The 15,477-nt window shown below is 40.6% G+C and overlaps 3 protein-coding genes across 5 annotated transcripts in view; all 3 read right to left on the bottom strand.

Annotated features, from left to right (window-relative positions):
* The window catches only part of chd3 (chromodomain helicase DNA binding protein 3), a 44,468-nt gene extending 43,486 nt beyond the window's left edge, over positions 1–982 (bottom strand). Inside the window, exon 1 of one of the 3 annotated variants that reach the window (XM_072687657.1) lies at positions 605–982. In XM_072687657.1, coding sequence (XP_072543758.1) covers positions 605–770 — 166 coding nt within the window. In that variant the 5' untranslated portion in view covers positions 771–982. The remainder of the gene's footprint in view (positions 1–604) is intronic. The other 2 variants (XM_072687658.1, XM_072687659.1) reach the window with 2 other exon arrangements.
* Positions 983–2,112: 1,130 nt separating this feature from the next.
* Positions 2,113–5,565, bottom strand: cyb5d1 (cytochrome b5 domain containing 1). Its single transcript, XM_072686802.1, has 4 exons — positions 5,303–5,565; positions 5,015–5,091; positions 4,424–4,642; positions 2,113–2,770 (listed from the first exon to the last, which is right to left on the bottom strand). Exons 1-4 carry the CDS (start codon positions 5,421–5,423, stop codon positions 2,540–2,542), a joined length of 648 nt encoding a protein of 215 aa, XP_072542903.1. The 5' UTR covers positions 5,424–5,565; the 3' UTR covers positions 2,113–2,539.
* A 668-nt stretch (positions 5,566–6,233) lies between these two features.
* dnajc3b (DnaJ (Hsp40) homolog, subfamily C, member 3b) lies at positions 6,234–14,539 on the bottom strand. Its single transcript, XM_072687653.1, has 13 exons — positions 14,299–14,539; positions 14,034–14,183; positions 12,928–13,038; positions 12,331–12,455; positions 12,037–12,111; positions 11,747–11,890; positions 11,309–11,490; positions 10,248–10,367; positions 9,856–9,961; positions 8,240–8,360; positions 7,986–8,118; positions 7,730–7,878; positions 6,234–7,580 (listed from the first exon to the last, which is right to left on the bottom strand). The coding sequence occupies exons 2-13, from the start codon at positions 14,119–14,121 to the stop codon at positions 7,441–7,443; spliced, it is 1,494 nt and encodes a 497-aa protein (XP_072543754.1). The 5' UTR covers positions 14,122–14,183; positions 14,299–14,539; the 3' UTR covers positions 6,234–7,440.
* Positions 14,540–15,477: the final 938 nt, after the last annotated feature.

Raw genomic sequence — 15,477 nt, 5'->3', positions numbered from 1 at the left:
CCGTGCTCTAGGAACAACCAGCTTTACAGTTATCTTAAAAGAGGTCTGTCCTGCCCTGAACCGTGGCCGTCAGAGTGACAGTGGGTCGGGTCAAGTTTATTTACAGTCTGTCACAACACCACTGTCTCAATCAACCGGTAGTCCAGCGCTTCGCACTCTTCTGCAGCCCCTCTAATGCACTCACCATTCGGGGTCTCGGGCAGCTCTGTCTGCTTATGTAGACATATGTAGACATAGCCTCCGGTAGCTTTTGCAAAGCCTCAGAGCGAGCAACGTTACGTGGCGGTATTCATGAAATGTTCAGGCATAGAGAAGACAATAGCAGCATTAAAAAGGGGGTTTAACCTGAGCGAGAGCGCGAACGGGACAGAGAAAGGGGACATTGGGAAAGTTTAGTTTAACTCTAAACTCCACGGGGTTTATCTAGAGGCTAAGCTTTAGCACAGAAATGCCGTGAGCGAGCGCTACACTGAAGCAGGCTACTTAGCAGTGCAGATGTTGTCCCCCCCCCATGTTACGGGTCACACTTTTTTCGCTATAACGCCGTACGTTTCCTCACTTTCTCCTCCGCGCGCTCCCTAGCTCCCCCGTGTCTGCACGGTACCTGGCGCGGCGAGGGCTGCAGTTTCTCGAGGCGCCGCCGGCGAGTTTATGTCGCTTGCGTTCTCGTCCAGGTCCCCGTCGTCTTCTTCTTCTTCATCAAAATCTCCTCCCTCGGAATTAACCGCCATGCCCTCATCTTCCTCACAAGAACGGAGAGGAGAGGACATTATATTCCTGTCAGCGACCCCGTCCTCGAGATCAAAAAGTGTATTCCTCCCGAATTATGATATTTATTGAATATTCAAATCGACACACAGGAAAAAAGTGGGGGGCGTTTTGGAATATTTTACACTACAAGGCAGAGAAACAAAGATGGCCGCCCTTATATTTATTTTTTAACAACCCCCCCAATAAGAAAAATCCCCTTACATAAAAAATGGCTGACTATATTATTTCAGAACGCCCCCCCCCTCCTCCTCCTCCTTTCTCTCTCTCTCTCGCACTCTCTCTCTCTCTCTCCCTCTCTCTCTCCCGTCTCCCCTCCCTCCTCTAAAAAACATTCACATTGTTCCAGCAGAAAGGGGGTGTAGAGCCGACTCGAAGTTGTATTTTAACTCGTTCGCTCTGTGTTTTTGTTTTCTCTCACTCTCTCCTGGACTTGCCTGGTAACTGTCTCTCCTATGTGTGCGCGTGTGCGTGTGTGTGTGTGTGTGTGTGTATGTGTGAATGCGTGTGTGTTTTTCTGAGAGTGCACGCGGACGCCAGTGTTCACTCTCGCGCTCTTTCTGCACTGCAGAGAGCCTCGCAAATCTAACAAATATGGCTACCTTAATAGTCTTAAAGGGCCCCGCCGATGTATGAAAAACTATTTTGGAGCGAAAGGGTTTGCGCCGCGGTCTTGTCTGGCTGCAGGCTGGAAAGAACGGGGGGGTTGGGGAGCTGTGCCGCAGCCATGCCCAGATTTACATCAGATTGTGTTGCTTAAAAATTAACCATTTAAGGCGCGGATGGAAAGAGTCGACCGCTCATGGGCCTTAAATTAGAAAATGACAGATTAAATACCTGTAAAATTTTTTTTTGGTTTATTATTTTTTTTTTAAAGAATCAAGGCAGTACAAGTATAGTAGAAGAAAATTTGCTCCTGTGTGCCAGAGGGACTTGCATACAGTTACTTTCACTGAGTGGTCTCAGCAAAGTGTATTCATACAAAGCAACTGTTAAGAGCAAATACCTTCAGGCAACAGTAACTCCATTGTTCCCCCTTTGTCCAAATGATCTTTTTGCACACTGAAGAAAACAGCAGCTGTATTTTGTCCCTGAATATCAACAAGTCATTTTCACTCTCATGGCATGTAATTTACTTGGAGTAAATGATATCCTTAGCCCTTGTGAAATGTGATGTCAGTTGCACAGCTTAAATGATACTGGGATGCGCCATGAACACAGGATTATTATTTCAGTATGAAATTACCTAAAGCAGCAGTAATGTAAACTGCCTGTAGAATAAAGTGCAGGTGCAAAAGACAAATGATGAACACACTTAAACATGGGTTCTTTAAAGGTTCTTTAGTAAAAGCCGTTGTTGTAAATTTGTTCTTTGCCAAGTTAAGTGGTTCTCCATATAAAAGAAAGGAAAAACAGATCTTGCAGATGATTCTTTAAAGGAAGTTTAGCATGGTTCTATATTGCACCAAGTCAAATACCCCAAACTTTTATCCCAAGTATTACACATTTTTAGCACGACATAGGATTGTTTTTCCATAACTGAGCTGATGCTCTAAAGCACAAGCTACTGAATTTTACATGAACATTCACCATGGCAACTGTCAGCCATTGTTACGGTGAGGTTATGCGACTATTACAGTACTATTTTAAATGAATTTGGTTTACTTGGGCAAAATTCAATAATGGGGTCACTAATTAACAATAAACTGAACGTGTTTCGCTTCACTGTAATGCATTTACATTGTATGATAAGAATAATGAGAATTTCAGGTCAAAGTTCAGTGAGGTCGTCATTGAAGTACAAACATATGGACTGAGTGTAGAGGTCACGATCCATGCGACACTTGTAGAATTCCTCATCCTCATCAGGGATGCCGTTTTCTTCAAGGGTCTTATTCATGTCCAGATTAATGCCGTCATGCTTCCAGGTGTAGCTGGCCGCATGGGAGTTGTAGCGCAGGTAACGCTGCAGGATCTCATCTAGCGTTTCCTCAGAACATACCTGGAAAAAGAACAAAGCGAGGCCATACACTCAGTTACCAGTCCTATTCCTGATGATGTACATGTGTAATACAGCAGAAGTTAAGAGATTCGTTCCCTTTAGGCAAAATGCATTCACCCAAATTCCTCCACTTATATGAATTATATGAGCTGAGCCTCCTGGATCTGCTAAAAGAGAGGGAAGGAATTTATGTCAGTTTGATCCAATGGTGGTGAACCGCCAAGAACCTCTGGAGAGGGAGGGGGAAAAGGGGGGAGAGTACAAAAAAAAGGGGGGGGGGGAGAAAGACAATAGGAATGCTCTGCTAAGCCTTTGGACCATGCAGAATAGCCCGATGCCAGATGGGTCATGTAGGAGTGTGCTTGCCTGCCCTGCGGTGAACACAGTGGACACTGGACTGCAGGGCTGAAACACAAGCCCAGTCTTGGACCACTTGCTTGTCCAGAGGCATAACATCAGTAACATTTCCCTTTGTCAAGCAGGAGAATCAGATGCAGAAAGCAAGGGGAGGGTGAAATGAGAGATGCAAGAGGAAAAAAACAAGGGGGGTCAGAGAAAGTAAAAGGAAAGAATAGACCAATCCTGCCCTCTTCAGCATGCAGGAGCACAGTGCAACGTTACCTCTTTGACAACAGGAAAAATACACACACATGCATTTTTTACAACCATGCTTGTACAGTACAATATGAGTAGGTTTCCCAAACAGGGATTAAGCCTAGTTCTGGAAATTCTCCATTCAGAATGAGGAGTTGTCTGGTACTTGGCTTAATCCTTGTCAGGAAAACCAGCCCTGTCCAATAGTTTGTAGACACATGCTCATCCAACTTTACTTTCAGTGTACGTTACTTGTGACCAAAGTTTTGTTACTTTCAGTGTACGTTACTTGTGCCTTTTTCATCATTCAATTCTAATAGACTTATAGAGGGTTAAATCAGTATTTCACAAAATCTCACAAATCAGGGAATGTGTGCCGGAACAGTGAGATGGTAAAACGTTAGAGGTTACAACATTGCTCTGACAATTTGATGTATTTATAAGGTCAGGTATTAATGTTGGATGATCTGGAACAGTTCTGGATCAGAAACACCACTCTAGAACATCCCAAAAGTATCTCATCAATGCTTAATATCTGGCTTGGTGACCTCAAACTCACGGGTCACTGCTCCAGTGCATTTTATATGCATCTTGAAGTTGCTGAAAGCATTTGAGACAAAGGATGTTTGGGTTCTGTTGGACATGACCCAAAACATCATGACCACTCACAGATCATCTTCAAGACAGCAAGGCTTGTGGGATGTTGTGCAGTGGGTAGGTAAGCATTATTTACATGTGGGATGAGCTGGAACAACAATTCCCATGCATGACAGCTCTGCCTCACAACTTATAGGATCTACAGCAAGGACCCGCTGCTTTAGTGCCAGATACCACAGGGCACCTTCAGAGGTCTGGTAGAGAGAGCTGTTTTGCTGGCACGTGGAATACCAACAGCATATTAGGCATGTTGCCATGTTTTTTGGCTCATTCCTACATAGCCTATGCTGGGCCACAGTGCATGTTTTACATTAAAGATGCACACATTCTCTGGAGCCATCCATTTGTAAATGCACATTGTAAACCGTGACACTTTTGCCAAGTGTGTTCGGTGTGGTCTACCTCTAGGCTTTGCTCCTGGGACGTGAGGGTGTTGACAATGCGAATCCAGCGGGTCTTGGCAGACAGCAGGCCAACCTCGTAGCGGCTATCCCTCCACCATGGCCTTCCGAAATCATTAGCCCAGTCCGTGCGAGGGCAGGGAGGGGGCACGTGCACAAAGCGCCCTCTTGGGGTGTAGTATTTCACACAGCACGATAATGGGTCGATATGGGTACGAATCTGAGCAAGCAGACAGAATGATTTCGCTGTACTAATGTCACAGTGTTTTTCATGCACATGCGGCATTGATGATATAAATATAAACAGTGCGGAGCCCCTAAAATATCATGGTAGAAAAATAATATTGAGTCATTAAACAGTTTACTTTGGTTTGGTAAATTGTTCTCTCAATTTAGCAGTCCATTCTTTTAATTTTAGTCGCGAAATATTGTTTTTCTAACTTGATTCTTTATTAAATGTATAAATTAGCATTTCAGAGAAACGCAACCCTCATTTATAAGAAATTATAAATGTAATAAACTGAGTAAAATCAGTATCATTTCCCCACATTGCAAACACACCTGGCTACTGACATTACGATAAGCTGCTTACATCTTTCGTTTTGGGGTCAAACCAGTGACTGATGTCTTTCCCAGCACATTCAATAACTGGTTTCAGAAGTACATCGCCTACAAAACAAACACAAACGAAGGAGGGTTAGCTAGGTGTGGTCGAAGCTGATAAACTAAGGTCGGCAGTAGCTACAGAACAGACCTTTCGCTTGGCAGCTTATGGTGAACTGTATTAAACATATCATTGCGAATTATTGGCTTTTCTCTATGAAAAGCTGAAGTAACTGGCTAGTGATTGCACCTAGCTAGTTAGTGCTACGTCTCTTACCTTTGTGTTCTTCAACCAAAGGTGTTAAGTTGTAAACTTTCCCCATGTACGACACCCATAGGTCTCCTATTGTGCTGTGCAGGGACACCTCACTCGGTGTAAAATACGTGGGACGGCTCATTGTTGTTACATTGGCGAAATAAAATAAACACAATACGAAAACCAAAATAACCACTGATGTTATGAGGTAGTGCGAAACAGTAGACTTTTCAGGGCTAGCTAACCAGCTAGCTAGCTAGCAGGCTGAGCCCAACGCAGCTGAACTGTACACAAGCCGGTTGCTGTGGAAACCGCAGCAGCGTCTGGCCTGTTAAAGAGCATCTTCCGGCTTGTCCATCGTGTGTGTGTGTGTGTGTGTGTGTGTGTGTGTGTGTGTATATATATATATATATATATATATATATATATATATATATATATATATATTTTTTTTTTTTTTTTTTTTTTTTTTTAATATTTTTAAATATACACACATATATACATATATATACACATATATACATATACATATATATACACATATATATACACATATATATACACATGTATAAAATAACTAATATTATAAATAAAAAGTAAATATTCTTCAGAAATAAACAGAAAACAACTAAACATGTCAGGTGTGCCAGATCAGAGTATGGTATTTGTCATGTAGCCAATGTGTTTGTATTAACAGATGACTGTAGAAAATACAGTTCCAGTCCTGTTTCTTCCAGGAATGGACACCCTGGCATATTCGCCAAATAAGTTTTTCTTTGGAACTACATACAAACTGCACATGAACAGATTATGAAATTACTTCTAAAAGATCCTAAAACCTAAATATGATCTGTATATACACAAGAAAAGCTGCATTTCAGAACTTACTGCCTCGGGTCAGGCTAACCAGTTTGTTTCATAGGTGTGAAAGACGACACTCGACACAGTGGGATTATTCCGAACATTCTCTTATTTTAAATAATCTGTCTGAAAAGCAGTTCCATACGAACACACGTTGTCCTACGAATGCATGAAACAACTAAACGCAGGCATAAATACCACTTGAAAACCCCAGGTCTTTAAACCGTTCAGTTTGAAGGGGAAGATGCATTGGCACATTGATGAAGCATTAATAGGGCATCAGGAGAAGACCAGCTACATAGCTTCTCATCATGGTAACTTTATATAAAACAAAAACATATGTGACAAAATTTCTGCCCATTCCCTGTGCAAGATGGTATGTCTGCATCTTATTTAGTCGAGAACAGCCTGGAGTGTTAATAATGAAATTGCAGTAGGAGAAATAGGATGGGACAGTTTAATGGAAGACTTTGACTGTGTTAGGTTATGGCAATGCTATAATTAAAGGCTCTGTTGCCAGTTGAGGGAGACAAAATACAGTATGTTTGTAGAATTGTACCACAACCATAAGTAAGAAGCAGACTTGTAGGTTGTCCGTTCATTCAACAATGGCAGAAAAGAAGGTTTTACACTGACGTATGGACCACCTCATCCAAACAGACAAGAGAGCTAATCTCTGTGTTCAGGCACACATTCCTTGATTTGTAAAGTATTCAAATTGATGAAAGTGCACATAAAAGTGCAATACTGATTTAAATTGAGTGTTGAGAAAGGCCAATATATGTAACCGTTTGGTCACATTGTATACTGAAAGGAAAGTCTATTAAATATTCAATTAGAAAAATCCCAAAGGGCAAGGCTTTTAGCACTGAAGTGTAGCAGACGTAAATGTGTGCGAGTGACTGAAAGAGATGTGACATTAATGCAAAAGCAAAAGAAACTAAAAATCCCACAGAGAGAAGGTCAGCTGATAAAGCTCAGAAGCTATTCCAGCTTTTAAAAAATACTCCAAACTAAATAAGACTTCATTCATCACAGCCATTTACTGTATGGCATCAAGCAAACATGTCTCCTACCACATATGAGTGACTGACTCATTCAGGAGTCCACAACAGCCTGCATTCTCAAGTCTGAAATGGCTCATAGCTAACCCTTCTGAAATGAGCCAGCTGTCACTCAGTTTGAAGAATAAATGCATTCTCCTCTCTGAGCCTTCTTTTTGGCTTTTTGACAAGTCCAGTCCACTGTCCATTACTTTTCTCTAAATCGCATCCACAGTATCCAGCGGTGTAACCAAATTAGTTGTAGTGGAACTTGAAGTGGAAGTTTCCACCCTGGAAGGGGTTGAAGCCAAAAGGCCACTCTCCTCCTCCTCCACCACCTTGCTGGTTTTCAGGGTCCAAGGGATCTTCACCAGAGTCAAATTTCTGACGCATCTCTGCAACATAAAACAAAACAGTCTGTAGTAAAAGCCTGATGGATCTGCATCAATTTTATTCTTATCAGGTTAATGTAGATGTCTAATAACGGAGCTCTCATTGGGTGACTTCTTTTAACTAAAATTAACGGAATTAAATTTCAGATTACCTGGATCTGTAAGCACTTCCTTAGCTGAGGCGATGTCGATGAACTTCTTCTCTGCCTCCTTCTTTTCTGATTCAGACTGGAAGTTGTCTGGATGCCACTGTTGTGCCAGTTTCCTGTATGCTTTAATGATTTCCTGTTTGTTAGCAGTCCTAAAAGCAAGAATGGAACAGAGGCATAATGTAAACCCTGCTAAAAACTATTGTGTAAGGACCATACTATAACAAGAACAGCATTAAAAATATCTTCATGTCCATACCGACTCACTCCCAGGATTTTATAGTAGTCTCTCTTGCGTGAGAGCTTCAGGAGTTTCTGTGCACGATCTAGACCCTCACGAATCTCCTGGTTTTCCTGGTCGAACTCCCGTGCCTCCTGGTAATCCTCCACAGCTGACAAAGGGAGCAAGAGAAAAATACAGAAAGAACAAAAGAGATCAGGCATGCAAGCGTCCTATTAGCAGGTCTGGCATTTCTTGCTTTCAAATGATCCTTACAACAAAGGAGATTCTACCTTTCTCATAGTCCTGAAGTAGGATGTAGGCCTCGGCTCTGTCTCTGAGGATGTGGATATTCTGAGGGTCTCTCTGATGGGCCTCTGAACACGTGTCTAATGCCTGCTCTGCCTCCTTAATCTGCAGAGACCACAAGAAAGTAGAGAGATAAGGCAGATAAGTGAGAGACTCAATTGAATCAGATAAAATATGCATTATATTGATTTGAGCAGAAATAAAATTTCAACATTTCTGTTCTTGTGTTCTGACCCTAAAGTAACATGCCTAAATACACTATATGGAAAAGTATTGGGGGCACTTGTTCATTTTTTTTTCGAATAAAGGCTTTCTACTAGATTGTGGAGCACTGTTTTGAGAATATGATTGCATTTAGACACAAGAGCATTAGTGAGGTCAGAACGTTGGCTGATGATCACCCCACCTCATCACCAACTTCCCAGAGAACAGTTCCACTGCTCCACAGCCCAATGCTGATGGACTTTATACTAGCCCACACCTGGCATTTGGCATTAGGCATGATGTTAGTAGATTAATGTTCATCTGCTCCAGAGAGTCCTATTCTATTGGCAGCACTTCAGGGACACATTGTATGTGAATTTTCATATTTGTTAGCAACAGATGTAACATAAAGTAGCTTAATGCATTTGTTAGAAGAGGTGTCCACAAATGTTTGGACATATAGTGTAGATTAGAATAGAATAATAATTCTGTTCCATTTTCATAAGCTGTATGTAGCTTACAAATACAAATACAAATACAAATAAATAGTAGTTTTGGAAATGTTTTAGAGCAGGCCTGCCTTTTTCTGCTGCCTATCCCACATTATAGTCTTATAATCTTGACTCCACATAAATCAATGAAAGATAACATAAAAATGACATCACAGCTACAACACAATGTACCATAGCTTCCATATTGGCTCTTAAATTGCTGCACAGCATGCAAAATAATAATACAACAACCAAATACAATTGGGTGTTTGAATGTAAGCCATACATAATAAGCTAGTTCAAATGTTCTGTTAAAATTTTAAAGTAAGAATAATTTAACTGGTAACAAAAACTTGACGGAAACAAAATACCAAAAAATGCTTCCATTGCTAACAATCCAACTCTTTAAACCAGTCATCTTGGACAGACGGCCCATTTCTGTTTTTAATGTGTTGCATCACAGTGATGTTCCACTTTAACAACAACTCCGTGGTGATGGCAGCCACCTACTATCATTTAACCTAGTCAAAACTGGATAAGGAGAAATTAATCCATTAGGCAGAGAACACCTGCCTGCTTAAAGATCTGAGCTATTTTCTTTGTTGATTAAAGTAAACTTTCTTGTTAATCAGTTTTGTGACTTTGCTGTCTCAAATTCTAATATACAGTGAGATATTAGAAGTAGTGTACTGATCCAAGATGAGCATTCCAGTGCCAATCTAGCCTCCCTCTAATGCATTTTTGTGTTTTTACTACTGCTCATCTTCAGTTTTCACTTTTGTTCCTCAAATTGGTTGGATGTCATTTTATACACAAGGAAGAAAAAAATATCAAGCATTCGATTCTCATCCTAACAGCATCATGTGCTCATATGACGAGAACATACTTTCAGAAAAATTACATACCTTCACTAGACAGAAGCAGATTCTTTCCTTTGCTTTGGTGGTGTAGAATGGGATTTTTGGCTCTGTCTTCATAACAGACTCATACTTATCTACTGCTTCTTGATATCTGTTATATAAATTTAGAAATGACCATTAGAATAAATACAGTACATTCTAAAATGCATGAGAGAGACGCAAATTATCAAGTTGGCCTACAAGGACATTTCCAGAATCATGGAAACTTAGCAGAAATTTAATAGACATTAGATATACTAGACTTGAAAATAAGGGAAGATAAACTGAAGAGCAGAGGTACTTGATACTTAACTGTAATGGGTTGTTTGGTTATACATGGTGATTTAGGTGGGAAAGCTGGTGCCTAGATTTGCTGAGCTAATGCTGGCCATGCTTACCGCTGTTCTGAGATCAGCTCCTCAGCAGAGTCCATCTGCTTGCTCAGCTTCTTCACCTGCTTGTAGTGGGCAAAACATTCCTTATCGTCCTGATCCAGCTTCAAACACTCTCGGATCTCACTGGAGGCCAGAAAAGTAAATAATACATTTATTATATTATAGCAATTATACCAATATTTATTGCATAAAGAAAGCTCTACATATGTTGTGCAGTTTGAACTTATTCAGTGATAACACATGCCTTATAGATCATATATATATATATATATATATATATATATATATATATATATATATATATATATATATATACACATATATATAAATAAATGTTTTATACATACAAAAGAGCAGTTATTTAATGTGTTATGTTGGTGTTTCTTTTATGTGTTTGTCTCTCTTTCTCTAGATTTCACAGGAATACAGGTTTAGCCAGCATGAATCTCATGAACTACTGACTAATGAGAATCCTGGAGTGTTTGAGGAAAGGTTCCACCCTTTTACAGCCGAAGCCAAGCATGCTGAGGATAGAGGATTGCCATCACATGACGCCCAACAATCTGTTTTAGTTGTGGTTGACTGCCTGTTTTCTTGTTTTAGGGATATCTTGTGTTAGAAAGTGCTTCTCTTGTTTGGCAGCACACTAACTTTGATTTGAAGATGTCTTTTCTTGTGCTGGTGTGGGGTTTGATTGACACCTTAACTTTATTAATATTTGGCTTAAAAGGCTTGATTATTTGTGCTACATGGGGTTTCAAACAGGTAAGAAAGATGCACCAAAACATGTCACACCATGTCGGTTTAGTTCCTCAGGCTAGAGGGTGGGCACCACACCCTGTATATTTGATTTTTGACCAGGGATGTTTAGAGTAGTTAACTTTTTTTCTTTTTTCTTTTTTTGTAGTTAAGCATTTCTTGACTCAACAGTAAATATGGTTCTGTTTTGTTCTGTTTGTTTCCTTGATGCCATTCAGTTGGATTTTGTGGTACCAGCTAAAATAGAAGGTGCAATTTTATTAAATCTGTAGTTTTTAGTTCTATGTTTCTGTGTGTGTGTGTACCTGAGCGAGTCATGGTGTTCTCCCAAGTCGTAGAGCAGGCGACTAAGCTTCAGAAAGGCTGCTCGGTTGTCTGTCCTGAGCCGAGCTGCAGGTGTCAGGTCTAATATGGCCTTCCTGGGCTCTCCAAGGCGAATGTAGCATTCAGCCCTCATCTCTCGAGACTCTGGATCCCAAGGTGAAAGCTATACAGAAAAATGATTGATAATTGAAAAATGCAGCAGGTTTTAGAAATGACTTAAAGGCACAACAATGGAATTGTGATTATGTTATGTTATGTATGATCATAAACCTACTCCTTAAAAGGATAACAAGGTTTAACACAATAACAATAAAACAAAGTCACACTGCCCATCTTCAGCTATACCAACATTTAAAGTATGAAACATCACCATATCTACCGCTTAAACAGTAAGGGAGCCTTGAAACGCTGTAACTCACCTCTATAACACGGTCCAGCACCTGGATGGTGCTGGTGTAGTCTCCACGGTGATGGGCCATGTGTGCCTCCTCCTGAAGCTCTTCCAACTCCTCAGCTTTGTGGAGCTGATTACGTGCCTCCTCCTGGTCTGGAGAGCGCTGCAACTATAGTTCGAAAGACAGAACTGTAAATGTTATGCAGAATAGAGCAGAACAGAATGTACTGCTGCAGAGGCACGTGAATCTCACTGCCACAGATATATTGTTTCACACAAAAAGATTAGGACTAAACTAATCATGTTGTAACTCACTACTGCCTCAAAATCCTCTCTGGCCTCCTGTGTATTCCCCTGCTTTAGGAGAATATTTCCTCTCTGTATCCGCGCCTGCAAAGACACACTCATACTATTAGAAATCTCACACATTTAACAAATGGGTGTGTAAAATAAACACTAAGAAGTATCTCACATTTCTGTGGCGTACCATGTTATTACTACTACTACTACTACTACTACTACTACTACTACTACTAATAATAATAATAATAATAATGGAAACTTCCATTTATAATGCATTTTTCCTAAACTGAAACCTAATGAACTCACAGCCAGAAAGTCCGGTTTCAGCTGGATGGCTCGGGTCAGATCAGGCAGGGCTGACTTGGACTTCCCCATGGCCAGAAACACTGCTGCACGCTTGTAGTATGTCAGGTAGTTCTTCGAGTCACCCTCTGTTTGTTGTTACAGTTCATAAAAAGGCCATATTATTAGGCAATTTATTTATTCTCAAAATCCGTCAAGTTCAACACCCCATTACTATGACTGTATTGCATATTCAGTGCTTTTACTGCAAATATCCTGAAGGTCTAACATTGTATTTCCAATATTTTTTTTTACACTTGTTGAGGGGGGGAGGGGGGTTCTGAAAATTGAGGTTATATTTTTTACTCAACTTTAAATAATTTCAGCCAAATGTCTTTAAAGATTAACTACTACCCTTTTATCAGCATAACAATTCCATCACTTTCTAAATGAGAGAAGTGAAACTAAAAGAGCAGGTCAAATTCCTTTTGTGAGGAATGACAATACACTACAGGAAGTAATATCACAGCAATAACATTAAACAAAGTCACCAGAAACACTATTCTAGTCACTATTGGTCCTTAACCTTACTAAGTATTAACATATGTACAAATGTCTCACCAACAGCGGAGTGATAATGGGAGAGGGCCTCAGCCAGCTGTCCCGCTGCCAGCAGCTTGCGGCCCATTTCCAGATGCTGCTCTATCTCCACAGGGGAGGCACCCAAGACACCTGAAACAGAAGTGCAAAATACTTGTACATGATAGTTCATTAACGGGTTCTACAGGTAAGTTTGGTAAACAGGTAAGCAACAGAATTGTCTTATACCCACTGTGCCATACACGCACATAAATATAAACACTATTCCGGCATCATGAGGGAAAAAAAAACAAACAAAAAAACCTACACCAACACTGTTACTATGATGTAAAAAAAATGAAACTGTGCCAATTCCAGGCCCAACAGCACCTGAAAATAACACCTGTCAGAATGAGACTAAATCAGCTGAACCAATTCAACTAAATCAACAGGTGAATCAATACCTTTCCATAGCACAGAGGTTATCACATAGGCGCTTAAAACAATGGTTCACGAATAAATCAAATAAACACAAATGTACCCTTAACCTGTACATACAAAAAGGTTAAAGATCTGCAGACAAAGACTGTGAAAGACGTCTATTTAAGGAGCTAATTTGCCTCCAGATGTCTTGGACAATGGACTACATTAGATTTACAGGAAACGTATTGAGAATGTTAGGATTTTTTTCTGTGAACTATTCCTTCAGCTCACTGCCCCAAAGCTGACAAGGCTAGGTAAGCACAACGATATAAATAAAAAGCACGTCTGAGTGCTGCATAGCAGAGTGCATCTTGACAGCTGTGGACAGGTCATCTAATCCGGGGTTTCATAACTTCTTGGCATTCAACACGTTTCCGCGTCATTCGATTCAAGTAACGTTACTGCAGTCTGTGAAGACAGGCCAGACAACACTACACAGACGATCTTAAGACATTGTTATTTTGGTTTATTGTGATTCCATTTAATTTCGACTACCAACTTTTCCGCTGGCAGGGCACCGGACAGGATACAGCTATAGCACTAGTCGGTTCCGGTATCAGGCTGAATCTTCTGACGATGCAATGCTGAAGCCTAACGAGCAGTAATGTTTATGATGTGCGTGTGTAAGGAGAAGCACTAAGGCAGATATCAGTAAACACTCCTACCGTCCAGCTGGAGGTCCAGGACCACACAGAGTAGGGACAGAGAGGACACGAGGCTGCTCACACCTCTCCGCCGTCCCGACTCCATCATTTCAGATGTCACACCTCCGTCTTATACTCGTTTGCTCCTCCACGTAGGCACTGAACAGTTCCCTATGCCAGAAATCGCAGCATTTAATCACAAAATCTCCACAGCCTACCCAAACACCAACTTGCCGACGAAAGACATCTCATGTGTGCGGCTAACAAATAATTCCGTAAGCCTCACCCCAGCCCATAAACCTAAGGTTCCGACACGCTTTCTGTTTGTCCGCTCCTAGGAGCAGCGACGTGTCATGGTGTGTTTAAAGATGTTAATGGACTGTTGTTGACCGGGGACTATCGTGAATGCCACTAAGGGCTGTCAACTTTGTGTTTTGTGCTTTCTTTGGAGTTCCTTGGGCGTAGAATTCAAATCGCCCTACATTTCAGCGCGGTGAGTGGCTGCTCAGGCCGAGCCAACGTCCGCGTTTACAGTGTCACTTGCCGACGAACGTGGTCTGCTCCCATTGGTTGAATAATTTTAACAACCCCTTTAGGACACGCCCATCGCCTTTTAAAGGAAGGCCACTGAATCGTCTCCAGCAGATGGTTATTCCTGGCTCAAACAGGGTGACTGTAGGAGAGGTGGGTAAAACTGTTTAAACTTGAACTCAAATGAAAATATTGTTAATTAAATAAAATGACATTTAGTACAAAAGTAACTGCTGAAGTACTCAGTAACTGTAGAAATAATGAGGCTGGGGTACAGTTTCTCAGAGCCAGTTGTAAAGCACCACAGGCTCTGTCACCATTGTAACCTATGGAGGCCCTAAAATACCAAGGTAGAAAATTATATTTAGAGACTTAATTGTTTCCTCGATTTAACAGTCTGTTCCTTTAATTTCATAAAGCATTTCTTCAATTTAACAATGCACTCCCTCAGTTTAATAAATTATTCTACAGATTGTTAAGTCGAGAAGACAATTTATGTCTGTAATTCTTTTTTTACCTTGATACTCAAGAAGCTCTGTATTAACCTTAAAAAATTCAACCCCAAGATGACCTGCTAGGAAAATGTTAATGACTAAATATAATTGACTAAAAAGTTATGTTCTTTATAATTATACTGTAGTAACAAAAATAAAAATAAAAAACAATTTTCCCAGGAAGAAAATAGATAAATAAATAAAAAGACTAACGTGTTATATCTCTGTGAACTGAATAATCATATTTCTTCTCTTGCATTGACCTAAGTCAGTGGTTCTTAACCCTGTGCCTAAACATAGGAATCAGCTAATTGACAACACCTTCCTGAGGCCTAGTATTCAGGCAGTCAGAAGCTATTCAGGACCCTGCCACATACATATTATAATGCTACTGGTTTTGCTAACTAAATTCAGAGTGACAAGCATCCTCTTGAGTATTT

This window comes from Salminus brasiliensis, chromosome 9 (genome assembly GCF_030463535.1).
Source record: "Salminus brasiliensis chromosome 9, fSalBra1.hap2, whole genome shotgun sequence".
NCBI classification, from domain to species: Eukaryota; Metazoa; Chordata; class Actinopteri; order Characiformes; family Bryconidae; genus Salminus; species Salminus brasiliensis.
The sequence above is the reverse complement of the archived record's forward strand: the minus strand, read 5'-3'. Positions and strand labels throughout refer to the sequence as shown.